We start from the raw sequence: 23,999 nt of genomic DNA, 5'->3' as shown, positions 1-23,999 counted from the left end.
CTCCCTCCCCTCTCCCCTCACCCCCCTGTTCATAGTCATTTGCTTGTCTCCCTTCCATTTGCAGCTGTCAGAATTAAACTGTACATAATGGTTGCCATCACGTCTCTTGCTTCCTGGCTGCTGCTAACCCCAAATCAACATTCCTGCTTCTTAGTGATGTTCATTGCAATTGTTGGGCAAATTGTTTGTTTTGAAAATGCAAAAATCAAATAGCCCGACGTGAGAGAAAGAGCATCTGATTGGCTTCCAGTGTTCCCTCTGTTGATTTGAATTAAGTGCAAATGAGGACAGGTGGGTGAATTTGTTTGTCTCAATGTGTGTGCGTGTGCAGATGTATGCATTCACTGCAGCCGCTCGTGTGTTCATGTGCAAATGTGTGCATCTTCAGGTATCACAGCGCATGACATTGAACAGCCATTGTCTGCTGACTTTCTATCTGTGAGTGACTGCACAAACCAGACAACATCCGAGTTACAATTAAAACAGATTTTCACCAACAAGCTTCGAATAGCACGTCTGATTAGGAAAGGCACTTTTCCCTGAAGCCTGGAGCCTGTGTGTTCAGTCAGGGGAGCTATTATTGACAGCTACTGAATGATCTACAGTTGTAAGGGTGGAAAAAGCAGGATGTCTAAATGAAGCCAACAAGTCAATCAATGCCGTGTTTAAGACTTGCATCCTGTTTTTGGAACAAATCTCTTGGCAGATATTCGCCCGTGTGTGAATAAGGTGTGTACTGTAATTATGCTTTAACAGAGTGTGTGTATTGTAGGTATTGTAAGTCCTCAGGCGTCTTACATGCTAACACAGAGGAACTGACTAATATTTCTATTTGAATTTTTAAACCTCTCTATTTACTCCCATTCTGTGACATACAAGTGCAACAGTAGAATAAGCTTGAATTGGTGTAGTAAGGACATTGCAAACAATCATTAAAAAGATGTCCAAGGTTCTAAAATAATCTGGTAATACCAGATAATTAGAAAAACACATGATGAAGTAAAGAGGAGTGTTAGAAAAGAAGAAAACAAAGGTAACACTTTCTATGAAGGTCAAGTCTATAATGCATTATAAGAGAGTAAGTAGTAACTAGCAGTAGTAGTTAACCAAAATATACAGAAATAAGTCTTAATACATGTTTATAATCATGCATGGCAACTTAAGGTTAATAAGGTTTATATAATATTATAAGTTGTGGAAATAACGGATCATAAATTCAGCAGTCCTAATGCTTTACATTGCACTTTACTTGCAGCCAGCAAATACTGCTTCTAAGTCTTCATAATGGTGATATAGTATTATACAGTATAACTGTTAATAATCATATACAGTGCTGTCACTTGATTCAAAGCTCATAAAGTCATGCTATAGCATATCAATGATGTTTATGAGACATTATTCCTTTTCAAAAACCTTTATATTTACACATTTATATTTAATCTATAATTCATTATATTATGGTAGAGCAGTTCTTTATGTGTCTTCAGAACTGGCTATAAACATCAATAATACATTATAGCATGACTTTGTGAGCTTTAAGTACAGTGACCGCACTGTATAATGTTATTAGCAACTGTTCAATATTCCATTTCAAGAATGTATGATTTATAATCTGTAATGACATGTTTTTGTAGTTTCCAATTTGTCTTTATAGCTGGATAAGTTAAGTTATGTCCTCCAATTATAACACTTTCTAAATGTTGTTTTAAGTAGTCAAATGATGATTATAAACATTATGGAAGAGTTTTATAAAATCTTATAAATGCATTATAATGTCTTATGAATTACGTATAATGTATTACAGACATGACATTCATTCATGACTGACTTTAGTATAAGTTGGTTCACAGCTGTTGCTGCTTACTTGCTTGTTACTCACAATCCACCTTTGTGCGAAAACACTGAACAATTCCACATTTTACTATCAGTAGGTTAGTTTATCACAGACGGTTATCATGATATTTCATATCAAATGATGAAGACCACAATTTCTTATCTGGAAAAGAAAATATTTTTTCCCGGCAGTGTAAATATTTTGCCTAGTTTCAAGAGATTTTTTTTATCTACATCTTTCTCGCACTGTTTACTGAAACATTTGAGATTTTCAAGGAAAAACTGTTTGAATTGCTGTCACCTATTTTTAGATTCTCACATCTTATTCATAGTCTAAAAGGCATATTATTTGTAACCATATCTTTTTAATGGCAAGAACCCACAAAAGCTTCAAGTACAGATGTTTCAGAACCCCATTTCATTTAGGTTTTGTCCCAGAAACTTCCCTGGGGACAGTCTTAAGAATGAATTGGGCTATATTATAATGAATAATGAATACATTACAATTTATCTCATTTTGCTTGGTTCCCAAGAACCCTTTTTAAGTAGCCACTGAAAGGCCTGGGACTCTTGTTTGGGAAGCATTGGTGTAAGAGTTGGTCCTGTTGTGGCTGAGGAGTATCATGTTTTGGGGATCCAGAAGGGCTACGATATGTTGATAAATGTTCCTACATGGTTGGAACCAAAAGTGTAGATTATGCCTTTAGGAAACTTACAATGGCATATCCCTCCCTTCCCTTCACTGGTGCAGTTCACACTTTGTACATTTAAAATGTAGATGTTATCAAATAAAATATTCTTTTACATATTTACACCTAATTAAAATGTCTATATTTCATCATTTCCTGTATTGATTTCCAGTACTGAGTTTTATGAAACGTAGTAATAAGTTGAGTTGACAGAACTCCATTTCAGTGCTTAAATCAAAAGTTTCTATGACGACCGCTCTGCACCAGCAGAGCCAGTTTGAATTTGTTTTGCTGGCAGTGCAGTCTAGGGGTCAGTTGTGCATGGAGTCTCCCAGGGGTTATACTCCACTTAAGACACATAAGTACTCTTTTACAGTGTTTTAATCCAAGTTTAAGACAAGTTGTGGAGGTGACACTGCAGGATGAGCTGCAGGCTAGTCAGACACAAAGCAGACACAGCTACGTGAACATAGTTGATGTTGGCAGAGAGTGCAGCTAACTTTAAGAAATTATTGCAGTCTAAATAAGGTATACATACATGTGCATTTTTAAATTCTGTTCTAAGTTGTGGTGGTATTAACATACTAGGGTGCTAAGTGCAATTAGCATGTCATGCTAGCGATATTAGCATGGCACTCACTGAGGTGACGGGTATTTTTATTCATAAGAGGGAAAATAAACTTTCTTTGATAGTTAGATCTCTCCCGCCTGCTAATGTTACAGCTTTGTTCTGAACTGCTGCTGCCAGTCAGAGCACTGTGTTGGACTCTTGGAGCGTCCAGTGTGAAATCCACCCACAGGCTTTATCCACCACCCCTCGTCTGTTCTCCATCTTTCCCTTGCTCATGCTTCATGTAACATCCCATGGACTTGTGAGTAAAAAAACTAACACCACACATGTGTTTTATTTTTTTGGTAGTTTGCACTAGCAAATGAAGCAGCCATTAGCTCTTAAGCCGTGACTCAGGCTGCAACATTTTATTTTGAATTAAAGTACATCATTATTATTATTGTTTAGTTGCAGTGAGGGTGTGCATGTGGACATTTTTTGAAAATGGGAAACACCTTTGTAAATTGTTTTATCATTTATTTTAGATATTTTCTTTGCACAAGTGGTTCAAATATTTGTGGTAACTTTAAAACTGAGCTTTAACTCTCATCTAAGATTTGTCATTGTAGAAATATATATCATCTGTGGCTGTAGATTTGAATGCTTTATTGTTAAACATAAAATCATGGCTTAAAATAACTATAGACTTTAGTCAATCCCTCTCTGATATGGTCTCAACAGAATGTGAACACAAAGGTGGAGCACACAATGTCTTGGTATGTTAGATTAACCAACATATTCCTATCCCAGAGATAAACAAAGACTGGAAGATGCAGAGGTATTCTCTTTGAGTCTACATGTGTATCATAACTGAATGGGTGCAGATCAAACTCAAAGTAACAGAAGTGGTCATTTAGTAAGAATGTGATAATGGAAGCCATTCAGGTGAGTTGGGGAGTTCTTACAGCGTCAGGTACATTTATTTTATATTTAGAAAAAAGGATTTCAAACAGAAGTTGCTTCTTGTTGAAACCTACTGCTGAAGTTTGTCCTCATTTTTTTTTTCATTCCAGCAAGTTTAACTGAATGAAGCATCATCTGTATTCAGTCATGTGCCATTTCTTTAGTTAATATTTGTGCTTTCATCAAAATATGTGACAATGTAGTTATAATAATAATCGTTCATTTGTGTGTCTTATAAGGAACAGCAGAGTGTAAAATGCACGGTGTCCTTAAAAATCTGAGTGCTGAGTTCTGACTGGTCTTCATATGCTGCCTTCCCCTCAGCCTGACAGTCAGTCTCAAGTATAATTCCAAACTTTTCAAACTTCTTAAGTCTTTCAAAGACTCTTTGTGAGACTTAAAACACTGAGGGCAAAACCAACCTACAAGTCCATTAGCCTGTTGGGCTGACATGGCTTGTGCGAGGCTATTTTCACTGTGTACTCACTGAGTGGGCTGCATACGAGGGGCATGGAGTGTGGAGCTTAAACTTTTTTTCTTTTAACGGTGTGGGGAATTCTTTTTGAAGTTCATGGTTTGAGGGAGTGTGTTTATAAATGAGACATTGAGCTGCATCTAAAAATTGTGTCTTTTCAGGAGTTTGTAATTTTGGAAACAGTGAATATGGCACTCTCAGTACATGTGTCAGTGCTGTGAAGTGTCTGTAAAGTTTTGTCTAGCCGACATGCAGGTTTATAATAAGCTTTATTTTCTAACTAAATGGCTAAACTGAAATTTTATAGCTGATATTTAACACATTTGAGGGTCAAATTGTAATTTAGTGGAGGGATCGACAAGTATTTTATATTTTACTGTTTAAGTAGTTGATTACCTCTGATTTTGTACTGCATTTTCATGTTTGAAGCAGAAGTTTGAACATTCATGAAGTTAGTGATTTAACAAGTTAGTTAACGTTGGGTTACTAAGCATAAATGATTGAATGTCAATATTATGATATTATGTAAAATGTGAATTGTGTTAATACTAAATAATTATTTAATGTCAATTTAATGCAATGCTCACAGTTTAATCAAGTCAGATGTAATATGCATATGTTGACTTTAATAAAGTTAGTTCAATTAATTTTCTTGCCTTTTTCATGTAAAATGTGCTCAATTTTTAGTCATACCATTACTGTATATTATTGAGTTTTACCAACTCAAAATACTAAGAAGTTTACTAAATTTACAAAAACAAATGGTTGGTAAATGTTGCCTCTACTTTTTGGAGTCAGATTAAAGTAAGTTTTTTTTTAACAGTGTATAAGCACCATGTATATGTAGAGAGATCCTGGATACAGTCTCTGCTCTGTGTGTGTACACTGCAGTCAGTCTAAAGTCAGATTGTTGTGAGTGTGTGCATGTGGGCTCGGGGGACTATGTCTATGGGGAGAAGCAGAGCAGGAGAAGTTGGAGAGAGCAGCAGCCACACAGAACATGGACAGAGCGTTTACCTGGCCCTGTGCTCTGTGGGTACGCCAAGTAGCCGCCTCTTCCACGGGCCCCCCTACCTGAGCCACGCGCTGCTGCTACTGCCGCTGCCGCCACCGGTCCGTATGCTGTCGCTGGGAAGCCTGCAGGCACACACACACACACACACACAGAGACACACATACATCACTTCCTGCACATGGATGAGTACACCCCAGAGCTACAGGGGAATGTTGATACCAGCACTGAGCTATGGGATAAAACCATAGCTGTCAGAGACGGGGGCTCATGTCAGGGCGACATCTATCAGCAGACTCTTACTGAACCCACTGTGATATTCAAAAGCCTGCAGATCCACTGATCCACACACAGAAGCTGAAAGATGGCCATGAGCAACCCACAAAATATTAGATTTAAATAAATGACATAGTGCAGTTTCAGCATATTTCGCAAATATCAAACTATAAAACCATAGACCAAAAACATTAGTTGAGGATTTTATGATTAAAACTTCAGAAACAGTAATTTAGATTAGAGTGGTCACATTGAAGTATTTACTATGACGTACTTTAAAGGGATAGTTGGGATTTTGGACGCTATATTCATAATATTTTCAGCACTATTTTGTAAATATTATTAATTAGTTTTCTTTTAGGGACAAGGACAAACAATATTCCCGCTAACACCACCCCACTTTCTAAGGCACTCAATAACACAAAAACAAAATACTATCAATAACGTATCACAAATAGAAGATGAATGTATGACATAAACAAAGACAAACAATTAATTAATACATTTTTAAAAATTACACAAAAAGTATTAGATAGAACCCTCAGTGCCATTCCTGTCTCAAAAGTGATTATATATAACATTTATATATCAAAATATAAGATATTTGCTTATGTTAGCGTACATTTTTGAAGAATGTATTAAAAGGTTTCCAGATTTCCTCAAACACTTTTTGTTTTCTTCTCAATTTATAAGTTATGTTTTCTGATACCATACATGATGCTATTTTGTTAAGCCATTCTTTGATGCGTGGTCTATATTTTTATCACTTCAATTTGCCATTGGACAGCCCAAATCCACCACTTTAAGCCAAATATCACTTTTTCCAAACCAACCAGACTCAGGAGTTGCTGGTCTACCGCTGCCTCCAACTGTTTGTGTTATTTTTCAGTCAATCCGAGTCGACCCCTAAAAATACTTAAGTCAAACAATAACACAAATTATTGTTAATTAACTGATAATGGCAACGGTAGACCAGCAACTCCGTGATCAGTGAGGTAAAATGAGAGGAGTCTGGTTGCTTTGGAGAGATACAATGATATTTTGAGCAATATAACTTCAGTAGCATACACTTAAACTGACAGATTTATTTTAGGTGGCTAAAATACGTCCTGCTGCTGCCCCTGTCCACAGCAGAGCACTGCTTTGTTTCCTACACTGGTACTCCTGCTGCTTCTCCAAACCTGGGACACACCAACTGCCATCTGCTGTAGGTAATACACTGACTATGGATCAATACTTTCATAGAAAATGCCTGTCTGACTGAAAAGGTGAAAATTCGTATTCATCTGTAAAACTGTGAGTAAACTGACTTCCGCAATTCACCAAGTCTGATTATATTAGTGAAAGCATTGGCTCTGGGGGGTGTTTATGTCACATGCTTTGGATGAAAGATTACAGCCACTTCTGAGCTGCATAGACATGGGCATAATGGCCCCACCTCTGGGGACTACCCCTGCATTTTGTTCGGGAGTGCTCCCAATTACTGTGAGTTTCTATGGAATCTGAATCATTGACTGTAATGCAGGAGGCAAAGGATTCCACTGTTTTTTTTTTTGTTTTTTTTTTTGTTAGGCTGAAAGATATACAGTAGAAAAAACATTTCCCACAATCAGATGGAGACATCTGTTGGATGATTTGTCATTCAGAAGAGACTTCAATCTGTTAGCTTATGTGAAGACTGAACAAGTCTCTTGTGCTTGTTCCGTCTTATGTAAACATTTATAGTACTCCAACGCAGAGGTTTTTGAGCTTTAAAAGTGTGTCTATGTAAGCATTCATAAAAACCAAGTAAACTGTCGGTTTATGATACACCAATAAGACCTTAATACCATGCAAATATAAATCCACTTCTTTAGGGTCTGATTATTCCAACAAATATCAGCCTAATAATCAGTCTGTAATTAAGCCAAACGCAGTATCTGTGAAGTGTAATTACATTGTTGGCCTTAATGAACACAGTAGCCAGAGGTGGCTGACAGAGGCTAGTCCATGCCCAGGGCCTGGGCTCCTCTCTCAGCACAGGAATGGCATGTCATTAGTGGTGATGAGATTCCTCACTCTGGGCTCAACACCGTCTATGCCTAATCAGCCTCCTAAAATTATCTCCACAGGAAATGCTTTCCTCACTAGCAAAGAAAAAATGATCTCAAAATTCCCTCATTTGGAGTCTTTCTTGAGTTCTTTTTCAGCGGTATGTGTGTATTTCTCTTAGAAAAACAGGTGCTAACTAAAACCATAAAGAGTTTATCAGTTTGTCCCCATAGGAGAACCTTTTTTGGTTCCCTTAAACGGTGCAATGGATCTACCCAGAACCGCCAGAATCTTTCTACCCTCTGAGGCTGTTAACAAGAACCCACACAGGGACTTTTACTGCGAACCCTTTTATATTCCAGGGATTTTATGTGGGACCCATACAGAGGGTTCTGCAGAGAACTCTTTTATATTCCAAGTTTTATATCTAGGAGGGGAGAGGAGAGAGGTTCTACTGAGATCATTTTAGTTTAGATGAAAGAGGATTTAAACAATCCTTGAAGGTCCTTAATGGAACCAAAAAGAACAACTGGCGAAACCGTTCTTTGAAAGAGGCTCTGCAAAATCTTCAGAATTACCCAGAATCTTTCTAAGGGTGCCAACAAGAACCCACCCAAGACGTTCTACTGCAAACACTTTTATATTCCAAGGGTTTTATCCAGAATCCACCAAGGGGGTTCTGCTGAGAACCTTTTATTTTATGGTACAATAACCCTTGACAAAAGGATTTCAACAATTTGTGAATAATTCCTTCTTCTACAAAAGGCTCTTTGAATGAAAAGGGTTGTTAATGGAACCCAAAAAAACCCTTGATGACCCTTTTATTTAAAAAGGGTTCTTTCAGAAGCAAATGGTTCTAGGAGGAACCTCAGCTCTTATTTCTCAGAGTGTATGTTTTGATCATATTCTGGAGACTGTGGTTTAGACATTACAAAATGGCACACAGGACACCTTAGAGGATTATTTTTTGAATGCTGTGGAGGTGAGAGGAGCACTAGCGGGTGACCTATTTTCCGAGTCAGCCTTGTACTGCTATTCCACGAAGAGGGGGCTCGCACAAAAGACTGATGAGAGGGAGGGAGGGGAGGAGGTGGGGGAGAGGAGGTGAGAGGGCAGGGTCAGATGAGCCGCAGCCAAAGAGAAAAACACATAGCTTTTCATCAGCCAGCTGAGAAGGAGGTAATTCACAACTCTGTCGACACAATACGACCATGAATGCGCGTGTTGGGTGTGAGGTACCATCATGCTGTGACTGGCAGGCAGGTGAAGAAGAGAAAGAAAATGCCACTTTCCCCCTCAACTATCTAACAGCTCAGGATAGAATAAGGGACTCAGACGTTGTGGGGATGGGGGGAGAAAAGAATACAAAAAAAGATGACAAAAAGGCGACTAAAATCAGCCGCATTTATGCCGCTGCAGCCGCACCACACCGGGAACTGATTCCAACAGCTCAAATGATATTCTCCGCCTCTTTTCACAAAAACACAAATCAACTCTGATACTATGCTAATGATGGCCATGCACCCCTGCATTTCCACTTACAGTGTCCCCATGGTTGCTGTGCGGAACAGTGTTTCATACAGCACTCTTCTCCACCTCCTCTCCCTCCTTTCCTAAGTGCTGAATCTATCTTCCCCTCGCTGCCATTGTCATGACACCCCCAATAGACCCACTGGCTTGGAAGTTAGTTGCGGGCAAAGTTGTGGTGAGAGATTAACTTTGCAGGATTAGGTGGGTTAATTAATAGATGGCTGCTGCTCATTGTTTTGTGCTCACGCTGTAAGAAGCCACCCAAGAGAAGCGCTGCAGCATTAAATCAATTTCATGGCCCTTTTATTACTGAGGAGATAAAGCCAATATTTAGCTTTCAATTCTTCACAATTATTGGGCCCCTGCTTTGCCACTTGAGTGGCTGCGCTTGGCTGGGGACAAGGACACATCTGTTTATGAGCTGTGGAGGCCCGGGGGCCTTGGTGTCCGGACTCCGGGGAACTGTCCTCAGCTTTCTCTCCTCAAGCCTGTAGCACAGAAATTCAGCTCTTCTTCAGGAGTGCACATAGAGAGGAAGAGAGATTAGACCTACAGAAAGATGAGGACCATCAAACATTTCACCCTCTCTTGAGTAAGAGAATTATATTTTCTCATCATTAATGTTAAAATGTCATAAAAATATTTATATTCACAACAAGAATAGTTGCACATTTCTACAGAAATATTCCAGTCTGAGGTTATTCTGTTTAGTAAATCTCGACAAAACTGACTTTGTATTCTATGTTCTTACAGGGTGACATTGAAGAGATGGTTCAGGTTATTTTAAGTGGACTTGTATGAGCTATTACTGCAGTGGTCGACTAAAAAACAACGAAAAAATAAGCATCAGTTTAAGTGTATGCTATATTTAGAAAATGTTCTCCATTTTACCTTGCTGTCAGACAGCTGTTTCCAATTGGAAACTGCAGTTATATAAGCCAAATATTGCTCTTTCCCAACCAGCCAAACTCCATGAAAAAAACATTTCATTAGTCATTTTACCTGTCAGGGCACAGGGATTGCTGGTCTATCGCTGCCCATTGGTTTGTTAGTGTTATTGTGTGACTTTGGTGAATCTGAACCGACCTTTAAAAAAACAGTGATGTCACATAATGCTGATCAAATAACAAAGTCACTGATCGAGGCAGCTGTAGACCAGTAACGTCTGTGGTCTGTGAGGTAAAATTACCGATTTCTCCAATGAAGTCTAGTTGGTTTGGAGAGAACAAATTATAGTTTATATAAGGCTGTCTGACAGCAAGGTAAAGCTGTGAAAAAATTCTGAATGCAGCCAAAACTTAGACAGATATTGATTTATTAGAAATTTTAGAAAATGCATTTTGTTGGTGTCCAAAGCAATGCAATGCTCCCCTACCATCGATATGCACCTCATACAACCTCACTTCAAATAATCCAAACTATTCCTTTAACTTGTATTTTTTTAACCATCCAACTTCACTGGTTACAAATATTGACCAACATAAAAAACTGCTCCCCTGTGTGTATCTATATACTCTCCTCTACCTAAAATGAACTCCCAGTTAAAAGTAACATGCCAAACAGAACAGCATCTCCAGTTCACAGTATTGTCAGTTCTGTGCTGAAAGATAAATCCAGAGCACATAAGGCTCCATTTTCATGACAGTGCATAGCACATACTGGCGCTTTATGCCTGTAAAGTGGCATTTTTCTCAGGTGCGCACCGGCTCTTTTCTACCTGCACCTGTATTTTGTGAGTCTCTGTGAACTTGACTGTACTGAAGTAGGAGGAGAGACACAGTAGGGGCAGTGTCATAGTGATCAAACAGCACAGTGCAATTTTTGTGTCAAGGTTTCCTGGGATTTTTGCTCGCACCGACTGCCTCATCAGACCAGGTCAAAAGCTTTGTTTTCTCTATTACAGAGCAGTCAAAGCACTTTGCTAAATATCATTCTGCTTTCAAGGTAGAGAAAAGGAGGTGAAGTGATTGGTCACATTAATTCTGCCCCCCATCATGACTACAGATGATATATTCCTCCTAATGTCACCATGTTTTCAAACTGCTCTGTAGCTGCATTGCATGTTTTTAACAGAAAAATTACCAAATGTTGGTGAGACAACCATGCTGGTCCCGAGATCGCACGCATTTGTACTCTGCATCAATTACTCATCAGAATACGTGTACGTCATCTACAGTCCATCCTCATCGGGAAAACAGGCGTATAGTTTGTCTGTACAAGCAACTTATTATGAGGCATATTTTTGTTTATGGTTAGGCAGTGACTTCTCGTGGCCTCTGTAATTATCACTGGAGAAGTTTAAAGAGTGAGAAAGTCTGACTTGCTGCAGGGTGACATATTTCTCGGGCGACTCAGAAGTTAGCATTGCTCTGGTTCCCTGAGCAAAAAGCCAATGTGGATTTGTGCAGAACATAAACTCAGTGGTAAACAAAAGTTTATGATACTTGAAACTTTTGCAGTGCTGCTATATTGACCAAGAAAACTGAGTTCTGTTTCTCGCGGAGCAGCGCCGGCAATGCCCACATGAACCACAATGCATTTTGACACCCATACCCATGTGGCTGTACATCACCATCCTTCCCTGTAGCTGCTACTTTGTTGCCTAAAATATAGTGTTAGGTGACAGAAATACTCACCTAGCACCTGGCTACCCGTTTATCATCAACACTGACAGGACATCCACATTTTCCCTTTAACTTGAGATACTAAACCACTAAAACTCTTCACATTCCCTTTGATTTCTCTCCTGATACGCGGTCTCTGAGACATCTCTGCAGATCTTTTTTGGCATACTGCCTTTCTAGCCACAGAATCACTTTCTGATCCTATTACTCAGAAAACGTCACAATGAAAAGTTGTTGCATTATGCATCAATAAGGTCCTATTTATGTCCTACCAGTCTGACAACAGCTTGACTGATGTTAATGTAATCTGTACTGTTCTTTGGCCCAAAACTGCCAGCAGCAGCCCCCCCCCCCCCCCCCCTCTGTCATTGACAAAGGAGCTCCATCAGTCACAGAACACTCCACTCATTTCTGCTATAAGAAGACTGTCAACTATCTAATGCACATGAGGAGCCCAGAGACAGCTGAGACTCTATGGAGGTCCTATGGATGAAGTAGCCTATACCAACATTTTAATATCTCTCTGAAACTGAAAACAAATAGGGCTTAGCACAACACTGAGGCTTAATGCAGCAACATTTCATCAAACTAGAAAAAAAAACATTAGAGTAAATGAGAAGGCCATTGCTAGACATGCTTAATAAATTTAGTGTTTGAATGCGGTTAACCAGGGTTAGCTTGCTGGCTAACAGAGTTTTCATGCTACGCTGGTTAACACAGTAGCTTGGGTTTGGGAAAGAGGCTTGTGAACAAGGCTTTCAGCTCGCGGCTATAGTCGATTTTGGGGGCAGACAGAAGGAGTGAGACAGATGAACAGTACAGAGCAGAGATGAGTGAGACAGATGAACAGAGAAGGACAGCAACCACATCAGTGCAAGAGGAAGACAAAGAGAGGAAAGGACAAAGAGGATGAAGAATTGAGGGAGAAATAAGGCCAGGGCACGAGTGCCTAATTCATTCTGATGGAATCTTGTATTTTGGACGAGAAAAGTATGTCAAGAAATGAGACTATTTATACTCAGATAAAATATAATAACCACACCTATAATAGGGAGCTATTCTTCTACATCACTAAATCAATGGAAGTGTTGTCTGGTTGTTTCATCCTTTAAGTGAAAACAAAACAAGTGATGGAAAAATAATCTAAATGCCTTGCATTAAATTAAAAATAAAGTTAACATACTCTTGCATCAGTTTAGAGGTGATGTGGGTGATGTGGCCAATACAAATCAATAAAATGTAAAAATGTAAAAATATAAATCTATATAGTTGCAACCATAAACCACAATCTAAACTGAAAACTTTTCTCCCAATTTTGCCTCTCGGATTATAGCCAGACTTGAAATACTGTGTGAATTTCTCCATTTGTTGCATTAAAAATAATTTTGCATTACATATACTACAATTATTTCAAAATGGTGATTAAAACCTGAGTTTCACCCTCTACAATTCACCTGAAGAGTAGATTCTGGAAGCCTTAGATCATGATGTTGGTTGTACATTCATCCGATTGCTCATCTCTACATTAACTATTGAATTTGCCTATTGATTGAAATGGAATAGCAGCAAAACATTGACACACAAAAAAAAACTATGTTAAAGTATTTATTCCCTCTCTCCCTATTTATTCCATCTCAGTATGTTAACTGATAAGCTGGGTTTTAATTTTCTAACAGTAGCAGGCCTGGTGGAATTAAAATGCAATCATTTTAGCAAATTATTTAATTTGTTGCACATAAGGTCTTACATATAATTTGCAAAAGGATGCTATACATTACAAAAGAAAAGTACAAATGTTCATTCTTACAGGAAGTACAGTAGTTGGGGATATTGCTTTTGTTACTTGCTACTTCAGCAGTGAAAATGTATAATTGTAATTTAAAGTACCAGAACAAAAAATGTAAAAATGTATTTAATGATGGGATATTGATGTTTCTTGATAATTTAACGGTAAATTTCATTTATCCAGTGTCCCATTTAAATCGGGATAATCTCATTGTAAACAGATAAATGGAAACCAAGCTGAAGGTAGATTTTAAAAGCTTAACTTATTTCTAATTATCCTAAGATTTGTGTTAACAAATTATCAATATAGGTTTAATTTCATAACAGTTTCATAAATGAGAATACCAAAAATATCAAAGAACTATGCTGAAGACCTTAGAGCTGCTCTATATGTTGAACAGATGGCCTCATTTATCCGATTTGGTTAAGCTGCATGTTTTTGTTTACTGTACACACTCCTTCTATTTAATCGGGTGGTTCATATAATTTTAAGGGCGAACCAACAAAAAGATCTGAACAAACGTGAGAAAAAAAATAAGAAATCATACAGGAGGGGCATGTTTTTTCCTGTCACTGGATGACAGTAAGAAGGACAAGCCAGCGGAAATAAGTCTGTTGATAAGTCATAGCAGAGGCAGTGAAGCACATTGCCGCCTCCTCACAGGAGGAGGGAGGCGTTCTGTCAAAGCTGGAAAACTGACTCCACTTCACATTTTGCTTCATCAATAACCTTTGATAAGATATAGAGAAACACATAGAGACAAATAAACAAAACAAACGAAAAAAAAAAAAAGAGAAAATATCAAAGTTACAAAAGAGACAGCCACCTAGCAAGACATCTTTTCATCTCCAGACTGACAAGTGTCCCATTGTTGTCATCCTTCAGCGCTACTTTGTTGTTGCTGAAAGCATCTCTGGGTTGTTGTTATCAAAGGCATAAATCACAGAGCTGGAGAGAGCCAGGTGGCTTTCATATGAACTGCTGCACACATGCTCATGTCTCACCTCTCCTCTGATCAGCAGAGACCTACAGTACACACAGAGGTTTCCCCCTCATATAAAATACAGAGACGGCTGTCTGGGAATGAGCCAGCCAGAGAGAGAAAGAACATTTACATGCACACCAATAATTCAATTATAACCAGACTAATGCAATACGCATATTATTGCAACTCTCATGTAAACACCTTAACCGGGTTATCTTACTCACATTAAGGTCCTAATCAGAGTAAGCATAACTTGATTAACAGAGCTGGGTTGCTTGTCAATCATTCAAATTAATCTCGCCATGTGTACGTCTGCTTTCGCTCCGTGTTTGGATTCTGTGCACGCGCCTCAAAGGTCACACGGTGAACAGGATGCCGAGCGGTACGTTTGAAACAGAATGAGACGATGGAAGAATTAAACAGTAAAATGGCAACTCAAGTGCTTTCATGAGGATGAGCCACAAATTCATCCACAGCAATATTTCATTCCTTTGTTCAGTTAGAGACAGAAATACAGTATGCAATATGTAAAAACAGACAGTATAAGTGTTGCCACTGAATAATAATGTAACACACATTCTGACTACATATGCTGTTATATTTGGGACTGTCAAGCCAGCCCTCAAATGTCACTAACTAAATTATTTAAAGCGGAGATGTGATACTTATCAATAGTCATTGTATTACCTCTAGTAGATGGAGGCTGACATATAATATTTAATATTTTCACCATTTTACTTTGCCATCATATAACCTTTTCTGACGGGAAACCACCTTCTAAGCCAAATATATGACTGTATAACCCTAACCCATTTTTACACACTGAAAATATCACTAAAACATGCCCCATGACGTTAAATTAACACACATACAACAGCTGTGAAAGGAACAACTGTACAATATTGAGACCACCAAAACTACAGCCACACTTCAGTATGATATCCTCGCGTCACGAGATACTGTTGCTGAGAAATGGGTTGACATGTTTCTAAGCATAACAGCTGCTCACATCAACTACTCAAGTGCATTTAATGTTTTTACCACAGCAGCTGACCACATGACGTGATGCATCTCTTCATACTACAGTATGAGGCAGACTATGGTTCACTATTTGAGAGCGCCTGCCTTGGAAAAAAAAGAAAAATCCCTCAGGTGTATCATGTCGTTATACTGCTGGGAGAGCTCTAAATACAGTATAGGGCCGAAATATTGACTCTAACACACCAAGACCCCCAACCTCTATACAGTATGATAAGGATAGTCAATTTTCTGTTCCTCACTGATAGGATCGTACATGACCTCACTACTGTATGTGTGTGTGTGGGTCAGTGTGTATGTGTTTGTTTTTGTGTGTGTCCCTTTGCCCAAGCCGTGTTTTTTTCTTTTCCTTTTTTTTAGCCAAAGGTAAAGGTTTTTCTGTATGTAATGAAACCATTTGGCGCACTGATCCTTTGCCATTAAGACTTTGTGGCTTCTTATTGGGGAGAGAAAAAGTCAATTACAGAAGTGGAGTGAGCCCAGAGCTCAGCAAAGCCCGGCTTTATGGTCATAATTGCGCACGTATCTTATACCTTTGAACAAAATGATGAGGCCAGGAAGGAGATATATTTGGTAAAAATTAAACTGGGTAACCTTTCAGAAGCACGCGGAACAAAAATCCACCATGCTGCAGGAGAAGTGCTCTGTCCCTTTACAAGACATAATCATGTACTTAAATTAGTTTGACACACAAAGTCACATCATCTTATCCACTGTAACCATTAGGCCCTGAAGAGGTTGGAGAGAAATGGAGAAATTACTGTGTGCTGATTTCTGAACTCAGTGTGTCTTGTAAAGCTGCCGTACTGCAGATGGTAACAAACAACATAATGTGATTCCTATGAGTTTCTTTCTTTCTTTTTTTAAGTATTTGTATCTTTTATTCTTTATTTATATTTTATTTTTAGGTTGCTTCCACAAAGTTGTCATAAGTAATTAGACATGGATTGAAAGGTGCGATAGCTTGTTACTGTCACTTGTGTGTCAATGTAAAGCTAAGCCTGTTACCCTTAAAACAAAAGCCCACTGCTCTGAAAATGCTCACTGGAGTTTGAGTTCAGTGACTGCCTGCCAGACTCCATTAACATATTGCTCAATTTAACTGTTACAAACATCTACTCCTTCTGAAAAATTATTGATTTCTAATGACTCATAAACAGATTCTAAATTCTAAATAAAAATTCAGTGAACATTTGGTGTTCATTTTAAGTCTAATATGGGCTTTATATGGGCTTTATTCTGGTCTGTAAAAAACATGCTGGCAGAGAGGCCAATATTTCAACTTGCATGATTCTTTGATCTCTGATGACTTAGTACATTAAACATACTGCATATTTGAGTAGGAATGTTTCTGTAATTATAGTGTATCATGTCAGACAAACTGCTAATTGCTTAGGACAGTAAAGAGAGCAAACCACAAGGCAAAAAAGAAAACTATCAGCTGTCCCTCCAATAGGGGATGTTAATTCCCCATGGAACTGTTGAAAAAGCTAGAAAGTCCTAGTGTCAGATATAATGTCAGATTGAACAGGACAAACATCCTCGGATAGTCAAGGCACACGGAGCACAGACAAACAAAAAAGATCACTAAGCATAGAAAAAAAAAGAATGAATAAATAATTGCCAACACTGATGAATATTTAACTGCCTGTGACTTGTATTTATCGGCCTAGATCAGTGGATCTGGCTTCATACTAGTGGCATAAGGCTATGACAAAAGTTCAAATATTATAATATCAAATATGCTTCCAGAATGACAGAAGTTTTTTGGAATGACCTTAAAAACCTATGACAGCCACGAATCTTGTAACAAACATGAGAGTCTGTATCTAGAGCCAGTGTTTGGTTTGTCCATTCTGGGCTACTGTAGAAACATGGCAGTGTCACATGGCGGCCTCTGTTGAAGAGCTCCCTCTGTAGATCAAAAAAACCCCAGCTCATTCTAACATTATATTCTATTTTTGCCATATTCTGCTGACTAAATCATGTAAATTTTGCACACTGGACCTTTGATATTGCCAAGACACTTCCTGTGTGATACCGTCAGACATTTCACTTTCCTATAGCTCTCCAATATTGTTTGTGTTTATATTGTCTGTCTTTGCCACTGTAGAATAATAAAAGGAGACTGCACCTTGATCCATTGGGTTGCATTGGTTGACGCTTTCAATGGTGAAGAGAAAACTGATTGTTTCAGATATGTGGAGGTGCCTCCTAGTGAAATCCCTAATTGATTCCTGTGGATTTCTCTGCAGGAGGGTCAGAGGTGATCTGAGGCTGAGCTATAGACCAGCCTCGCTGGAGGTAGTGGGGAATGAGTGACTCGCTGAAGGATACTTCAGCAGGGTGGATTCTTGCTGATGAGGGGGCTCGACACAGAGCCCTTCAGCTGAAGAGCGGTCTCCATACTCACTACGTTGTCTGTCAAAACTGGCATAATGAATTGCAGATTGCCTTCTATATTTCTGTTTTTATATTATCTGATGCAGCTTTAAAGACAACTTTAGCTTGGAATAAATCAATTATAAATTAGAATTAATAAAAAAAAAAATCTTGATACATTAGCATTATTCAAAATTCTCTCAACTTGTAAATAACCGCAGTCTCCAAAACTGCAAACTCTGCACACATATCACACAGCTGTACACAGTGTGTGAGTGACTGTGATGTTGTGATGTAGTGAAGTGAGCTCAGGAAAAGCTCAGTGTCTTTTACTTCAGTTCTCAGTGACAAGAGCGCCGTTTCTTTGTAGCTGAAGTGCATGGCAGCATAGCATCAAAGAGGACAAACTAGGCTCTTTATTGAAGTGTAGCCGCACTTTCGACCTCCTCTTTGTACTCCTTCCCATGCACTTCAGTAAAAAGGAAACAGCACCTATGCCGCAGAATTGATCTAAACACATTTGGCTCACACACAAGCCTCAATGTAACTCTCAGCCACACACACACACATACACATATACAGTAGTTAAAGGGATATTTCGGATTGTTTCATGTGGGGGTGTTTGAGGTACTATTGATAGTCAGTGTAATACCTACAATAAGTGGCAGTAAGCAGACAAATAGCTCGGAGAAGCAGAAAGAAGCAACAACAAAAGCTATTTTAGTCACTCAAAAAAGATCCACCTAAAAACAGATCTATATCAGTTTAAGACCTTTTTTGGTGGACCTTTTTTAAGTGGCTAAAATCAAGAGCAGTCAAGAGCAGTACATAGCTCAGCTTCTGTTGTGGTACTCCTCTTCACTTCTCCGAAACTAATACACCAAATACTGATATGTACAAACCAACATTAAATAATCCAAACTATCCCTTTAAACAAGAAAGAATGAACAATAAATAAGAAGGCGCTGAAATAATGCATTTCAAAAAGAGAAGAAATATAAAACATTTAAATCAATTTGGTTCTTGATACAGTGACAGCGGTTTGTGGACGGGACAGGGTCTTAGGTCTTCACAACCCTAATATCCAAGGCAGTTCATGATGGTGACTTAAATAGAGAGAGACAGACAGGGAGGACACAGATGTCTGACCTTGCAGTGGTGCTTATGTAATGGTCTGCTTCAGTGCATTTAACTGCAGTGCTCCTTTCCAACCTGGGATCAGCAAAGGCAACATGTCTCTGCAGTCCAATCTCCTCTGACATCAGTCCTGACACTCGGAGAGTATGAAAAGGTCCTGTGAGCGAGCTCCGAGTGAATCAGTTGTTATGGCCCTGCCTCTGTGGTCCCCATAGAGCCAATCATACTAATTAAACTAGACTACTTAAGCCTCCTCTCATTAGTGTCCAAGTAAACAGCCTTAATTTTTTATGCATTTTAATGTCCATCTCCCAGTTCTGAGGGTGGCGGTGGAGGGGACAGATGAGTGATGAAGGGGGATAATTTCAGGTTTTCTCAAATGAAAGTGAGAGCATTAAGTGTCATTTCACCATTCAAGTTAAATATGTGTTTGTGGATTTGCACTAATAAGTGCAAACTTGCCTTTTCAGGAATTAATCATTTAGAATGAAAAAAATATAATAACATACAATGTAATAAATAAGCAACATGTAGCAATTGCACATGCAAATAGTACAGCAGTGCAAATAGTAAGTTGGAGCCATGGAATACATATTAAATAGTTTGAAATCCTATATAATATATGATCTATAGTTGAAGTTAGTTGTCCCCCCTGCACTCCCTCCTCCCCAGACTTGAAAGGCAGGCAGGTTGCAGGAGGACTGCATGGGCACAAGTCAAACTCAACATTGTAAATTGACAATAACAAGCCAGGACGAGTCCTGCACTGTAAGTTGATCAGCTGTTTAGAACTGTCAGTTGTCTGTCAATGTGAAGTATAACACATCATCCTGAAAACAAAAGACCACTGCTCTGAAAATACACATGGGACTTTGAGTTAAAGGACTGCCTGTCAGACTCAATTAACATGTCTTCTTCTAATCATTATTCTTCTAAAAGATTAATAATGAGTCTTTTAATGACTAATAAACAGACCCTAACTCATTTGGCGAGCATTCGGTATTAATTTGAACTCTAATAAATGTGAAACAGGCAAACAAAAAGAGTCATTCAGGCCAGGAATGGAAATCTCAAAGGAGAATATGCTGCCTGTAACACTGTTGTTAAGAAGTCAGTATCTCACCTTAGCATGTTTCCTTAATCTTTGATGACATATCATGGACATTTTATGATTTATTACAGCAAATATATTACAGATTTCTCCTTTAATGCTAGTAATAACAATAATAATATTAAGAAGAAGATAAAGAAAAAAGAAAAAGAAGCTTTGTTTTCATCAACATGATTTTATAGTCATGTTAAAACACTTTCAGACTCCATTATATTTCAGCCAGCTCCATGCACTGCAGTTACACAATCCACCACTGCTCCAGATACCAGGGGCAAGTAGGGTAAAATGTGGCATGACCCAAAAATAGCACTGCAACATTGGCTTCCACTTGATTACTAGAGCTGTGAGCAATGTTTCCACATAGAGGGGAGGTATGCAGAAGGCTGTGCGCTGTGATTATGTATTCATATATGTTTATAAACGTATGCATATGTCCATGCACGAGGGAAAGAGTGGATGAGAGCAACTGGAGGGCTGTTAGCACAGTCAGCAGGAGGGAAGGATGGAAGGACAGAGGGAAAGGAGGGGGCAGCTGTGTAGAGACCTCACAACTACCCAACTTGCTGGGCCTGGAGCTTTCGAACAGTGGGTGGCAACAAAACAACAGGCAGCAGACAGTGAGCACGGTCTCACAGACACACATATTGTACTGCTCTGCCTGGTTCCATGTCTGTACTGCTTCTCCGCTCTCCTGCTGGTCTCCAGCAGTGTCCAAAGGTGGCAGCCATGTACGAGGCAGGGCAGCTAAAGTTTCATTTCTAGACCAGCGGCTCAACAGCCGAGACATAATGAGCTTTAGCGTTGCCACTCTGCCTCTTACAGCAGCTCATCTTCCCCACCACAGGAACCTAGACTGTGGGTCTCCATGGCAGACTGTTTGCCTGTTTCAGTGTGTGAGGATGTGTCTGCTGTCCTAGGGTGAGTTAAGACCTGGGCAAATGAGGTGAGCCTTCTCTTCCATTTTCAGGAAATGGCCAGCCTTTCAGCGCTGCCTGTGTCAGACTGCAGTAGCTGGCTTTGTAGAGACAGGTGCTCACACACCCGAGGAAGAGGCACACGTGCATGTGCACGTGACCTGACTCGTGTGCATGTGAGCGTGCAGACAGACCAGTACACATTGCATCTGCACATAGAAATATGTAAATGTAGGTGGAGTGCTGCTCTACCTGTTGAATCCATCTGGTGCCTCGACTAAATAACTACATTTTGTTCCACAGTGGACATAAACTCTACTCCCTGCTCCCTGTTTAGGGAATATCAGTCAAGGGAACTTTAACAACAAACAACAAAATTCCTCCATTCAGAATAACCTGCAACGTCACCAACGCAACCATCATTTCTCTGTATGTTACCCTGGAAATGTAACCTGGATACCTTTTACATTTAACATTACTGAAATAAAATATTGAACAAAACAAAACAAACAAAACAAAACTTATTCTATTGAAATGTGACTTGTGAATAAATGTGATTTGATTAATCTGCATAACAGTCATTTCTAAAAAGATTAAAATCATGCAGGTTTACAAATTATTATGTAATATTATGTTGAATATTTAAAGACTGTTATTTTGTAATATTCAAATTATGACTGCCAATGTTAGTTACAATGACAATACATACAGACGTGTAATCTAAATAAAAATTAAAACAGTAAATTAATTATTAAATTAAATTAATTAAGTTCTCACTATGGTATAAGTTTCCTGCAAGATTTTTGTTTCGGTATTTGAGTATTTTTTGTTTCCTACGGTTTGCAAGCTTATTTAACATGGCTGGATGCCTGCAGTCTTAACAGACTTAACAACTATTGTCCCAAATTGAAGTTCTTTTCTTTATGCTACATAACAAATATAGATTACTAAGTAACTAACTAACTTATTACTAAGTGTGTATGTGACGCAGTGTAGAGTTCATGCTGGTGCCACCTCACATTTTTCAAATTTGAACACCTAGCAGTTAAATGATATATATTCCATGACACATAAACATAATAATTTCATTTGTAATAATATATTCCTCTCCTCTCCCAGAATTGTCCCAGACACTGCATGTTTGTATCCCAGCTGCTATTTTTATTCTCTCCAGGACAACAAGACATCCCTGATTTTGAGCATTGATTGGATGCACCCATGTCCAGGAACACAGATACAACACATTGAGCCCATAGTGTCTCCCTGTGACAGTAAATCACATGTACATAAAACAGATTTGAGAGCCTTGAGATTTGAGAGCAGTCTAGCTGTGTGACTGCACACACAGAAGAAGATAGGGCACGACATACAGTGCTGTCCACTGACGTCAGAGCAGCACACTCACTACTGTCACTGGGAACAGAGTCAGAGTCAGCCTGGGGAGCTCAGAGAGTCTGCATGTGTGGTGGTGCACAAGTGTGTGTGTGTGTGTGTGTGTGAGTGAGTGTGCAGTCAGCATTGTGGAGGAGACAGTGAGTCAGAGAGGCAGACAGGAAAGCAGAGCGAGGCCTCTGGTAAAGTCCCTCCACCTCCTTCGCCCTCGTACGCAGCCTTGAAGAGTCTTTGATTGTATCAGTTTTCTGCCCGCGCGTGTGTGTGTCCAAGGGTGTGAGAGAAAAGATGTGTTGTGCATGGCCGTTCAAGTGTGTGAGGTCACGACGCCGCTCCTCGTCAGGCTCTATTTTAAGGCCTGCGACTCATGGAGTGCCCCGGCCTCCACAGACCCATTGGGCTAATGATCAGCCTTGGCAATTAAAGCCAATCTGTGAGTCAGTGTGGCATCAGGAGGGCCATCTGCTTCCAGCCCTGTAGCACTCACTCTGGCCTGTGGGACCACTTGCTGGGGTCACAGCTCACCCAGCTCGTAGAGAGATGGTCACAGGATCTAAAGAACAATCTGCTGTGTAACTCTGGTCGAACAGAAACCTGTTCTACCAACAGCACCGCTGCGTGTGTGTGCGCTGCCACCGCATCTCGGGAGTGCAGTAAAAACACAAACAGTGGGATCTGTCTTATGGAGGACAATGTTGTATGCACCCATGACACAGGTAAGCTTCCCATCAGCCTCAGGCCAGTGATTCTTTCCACCTGCTCCAGTATTGTAGCCAAGAAGTGGCGTACTTATTGTACTGAAATGGGAAGCAGAAGATGTCTGAATACTTGAGAGAGCTTCAGATCTGCTGATAATGACTGCATAAGGTGTCCCAGACTACATCACCATCCTCACAGGAGGTAATGGACTATAGCCAGCAATAAGAGAGTTCCACTGGACAGAAAGTTTGAAAAGGCATCTTCCACACTTTTAATTAGTGACTGCTGATAATAAGGGTGATCACTGGAAGCAATATTGGCTGATATCAATCACAGGGTCTACTTAAAGCCTTCTATTTACCCTTTAGCATGATTTATTTATTCAGCTCTTCTTAACAATATTGTATTGTATTGTCTCTACTTGCAGATCTGTGGCAGGGGAGTTTGCTGATAACACTATGATAGGATATGAATTTTGTAAACAGAATTTAAAAATCTGACTATGTAGAAATGACTGGACTATTGTTAGAACTGTTGCATCTAATTATTAAAAATACTGTAGAGAACAAACA

The 23,999-nt window shown here is 39.2% G+C and overlaps 1 protein-coding gene across 11 annotated transcripts in view; it reads right to left on the bottom strand.

The window, feature by feature from the left end:
- Positions 1–23,999, bottom strand: part of LOC146318764 (RNA-binding protein Musashi homolog 2) — a 351,568-nt gene that overhangs the window by 28,424 nt on the left and 299,145 nt on the right. For 7 of the 11 annotated variants that reach the window (XM_084730906.1, XM_084730905.1, XM_084730904.1 and 4 more), the window contains one exon: positions 5,528–5,647. In XM_084730906.1, the coding sequence (XP_084587032.1) occupies positions 5,528–5,647 (120 nt within the window). The remainder of the gene's footprint in view (positions 1–5,527; positions 5,648–23,999) is intronic. The other 4 variants (XM_084730909.1, XM_084730908.1, XM_084730914.1 and 1 more) reach the window with 1 other exon arrangement.

Source organism: Lutjanus erythropterus, chromosome 11 (genome assembly GCF_056507025.1).
Source record: "Lutjanus erythropterus isolate fLutEry1 chromosome 11, fLutEry1.hap2, whole genome shotgun sequence".
Taxonomy (NCBI): domain Eukaryota; kingdom Metazoa; phylum Chordata; class Actinopteri; order Lutjaniformes; family Lutjanidae; genus Lutjanus; species Lutjanus erythropterus.
This window is presented reverse-complemented; position numbering and strand designations above follow the sequence as displayed.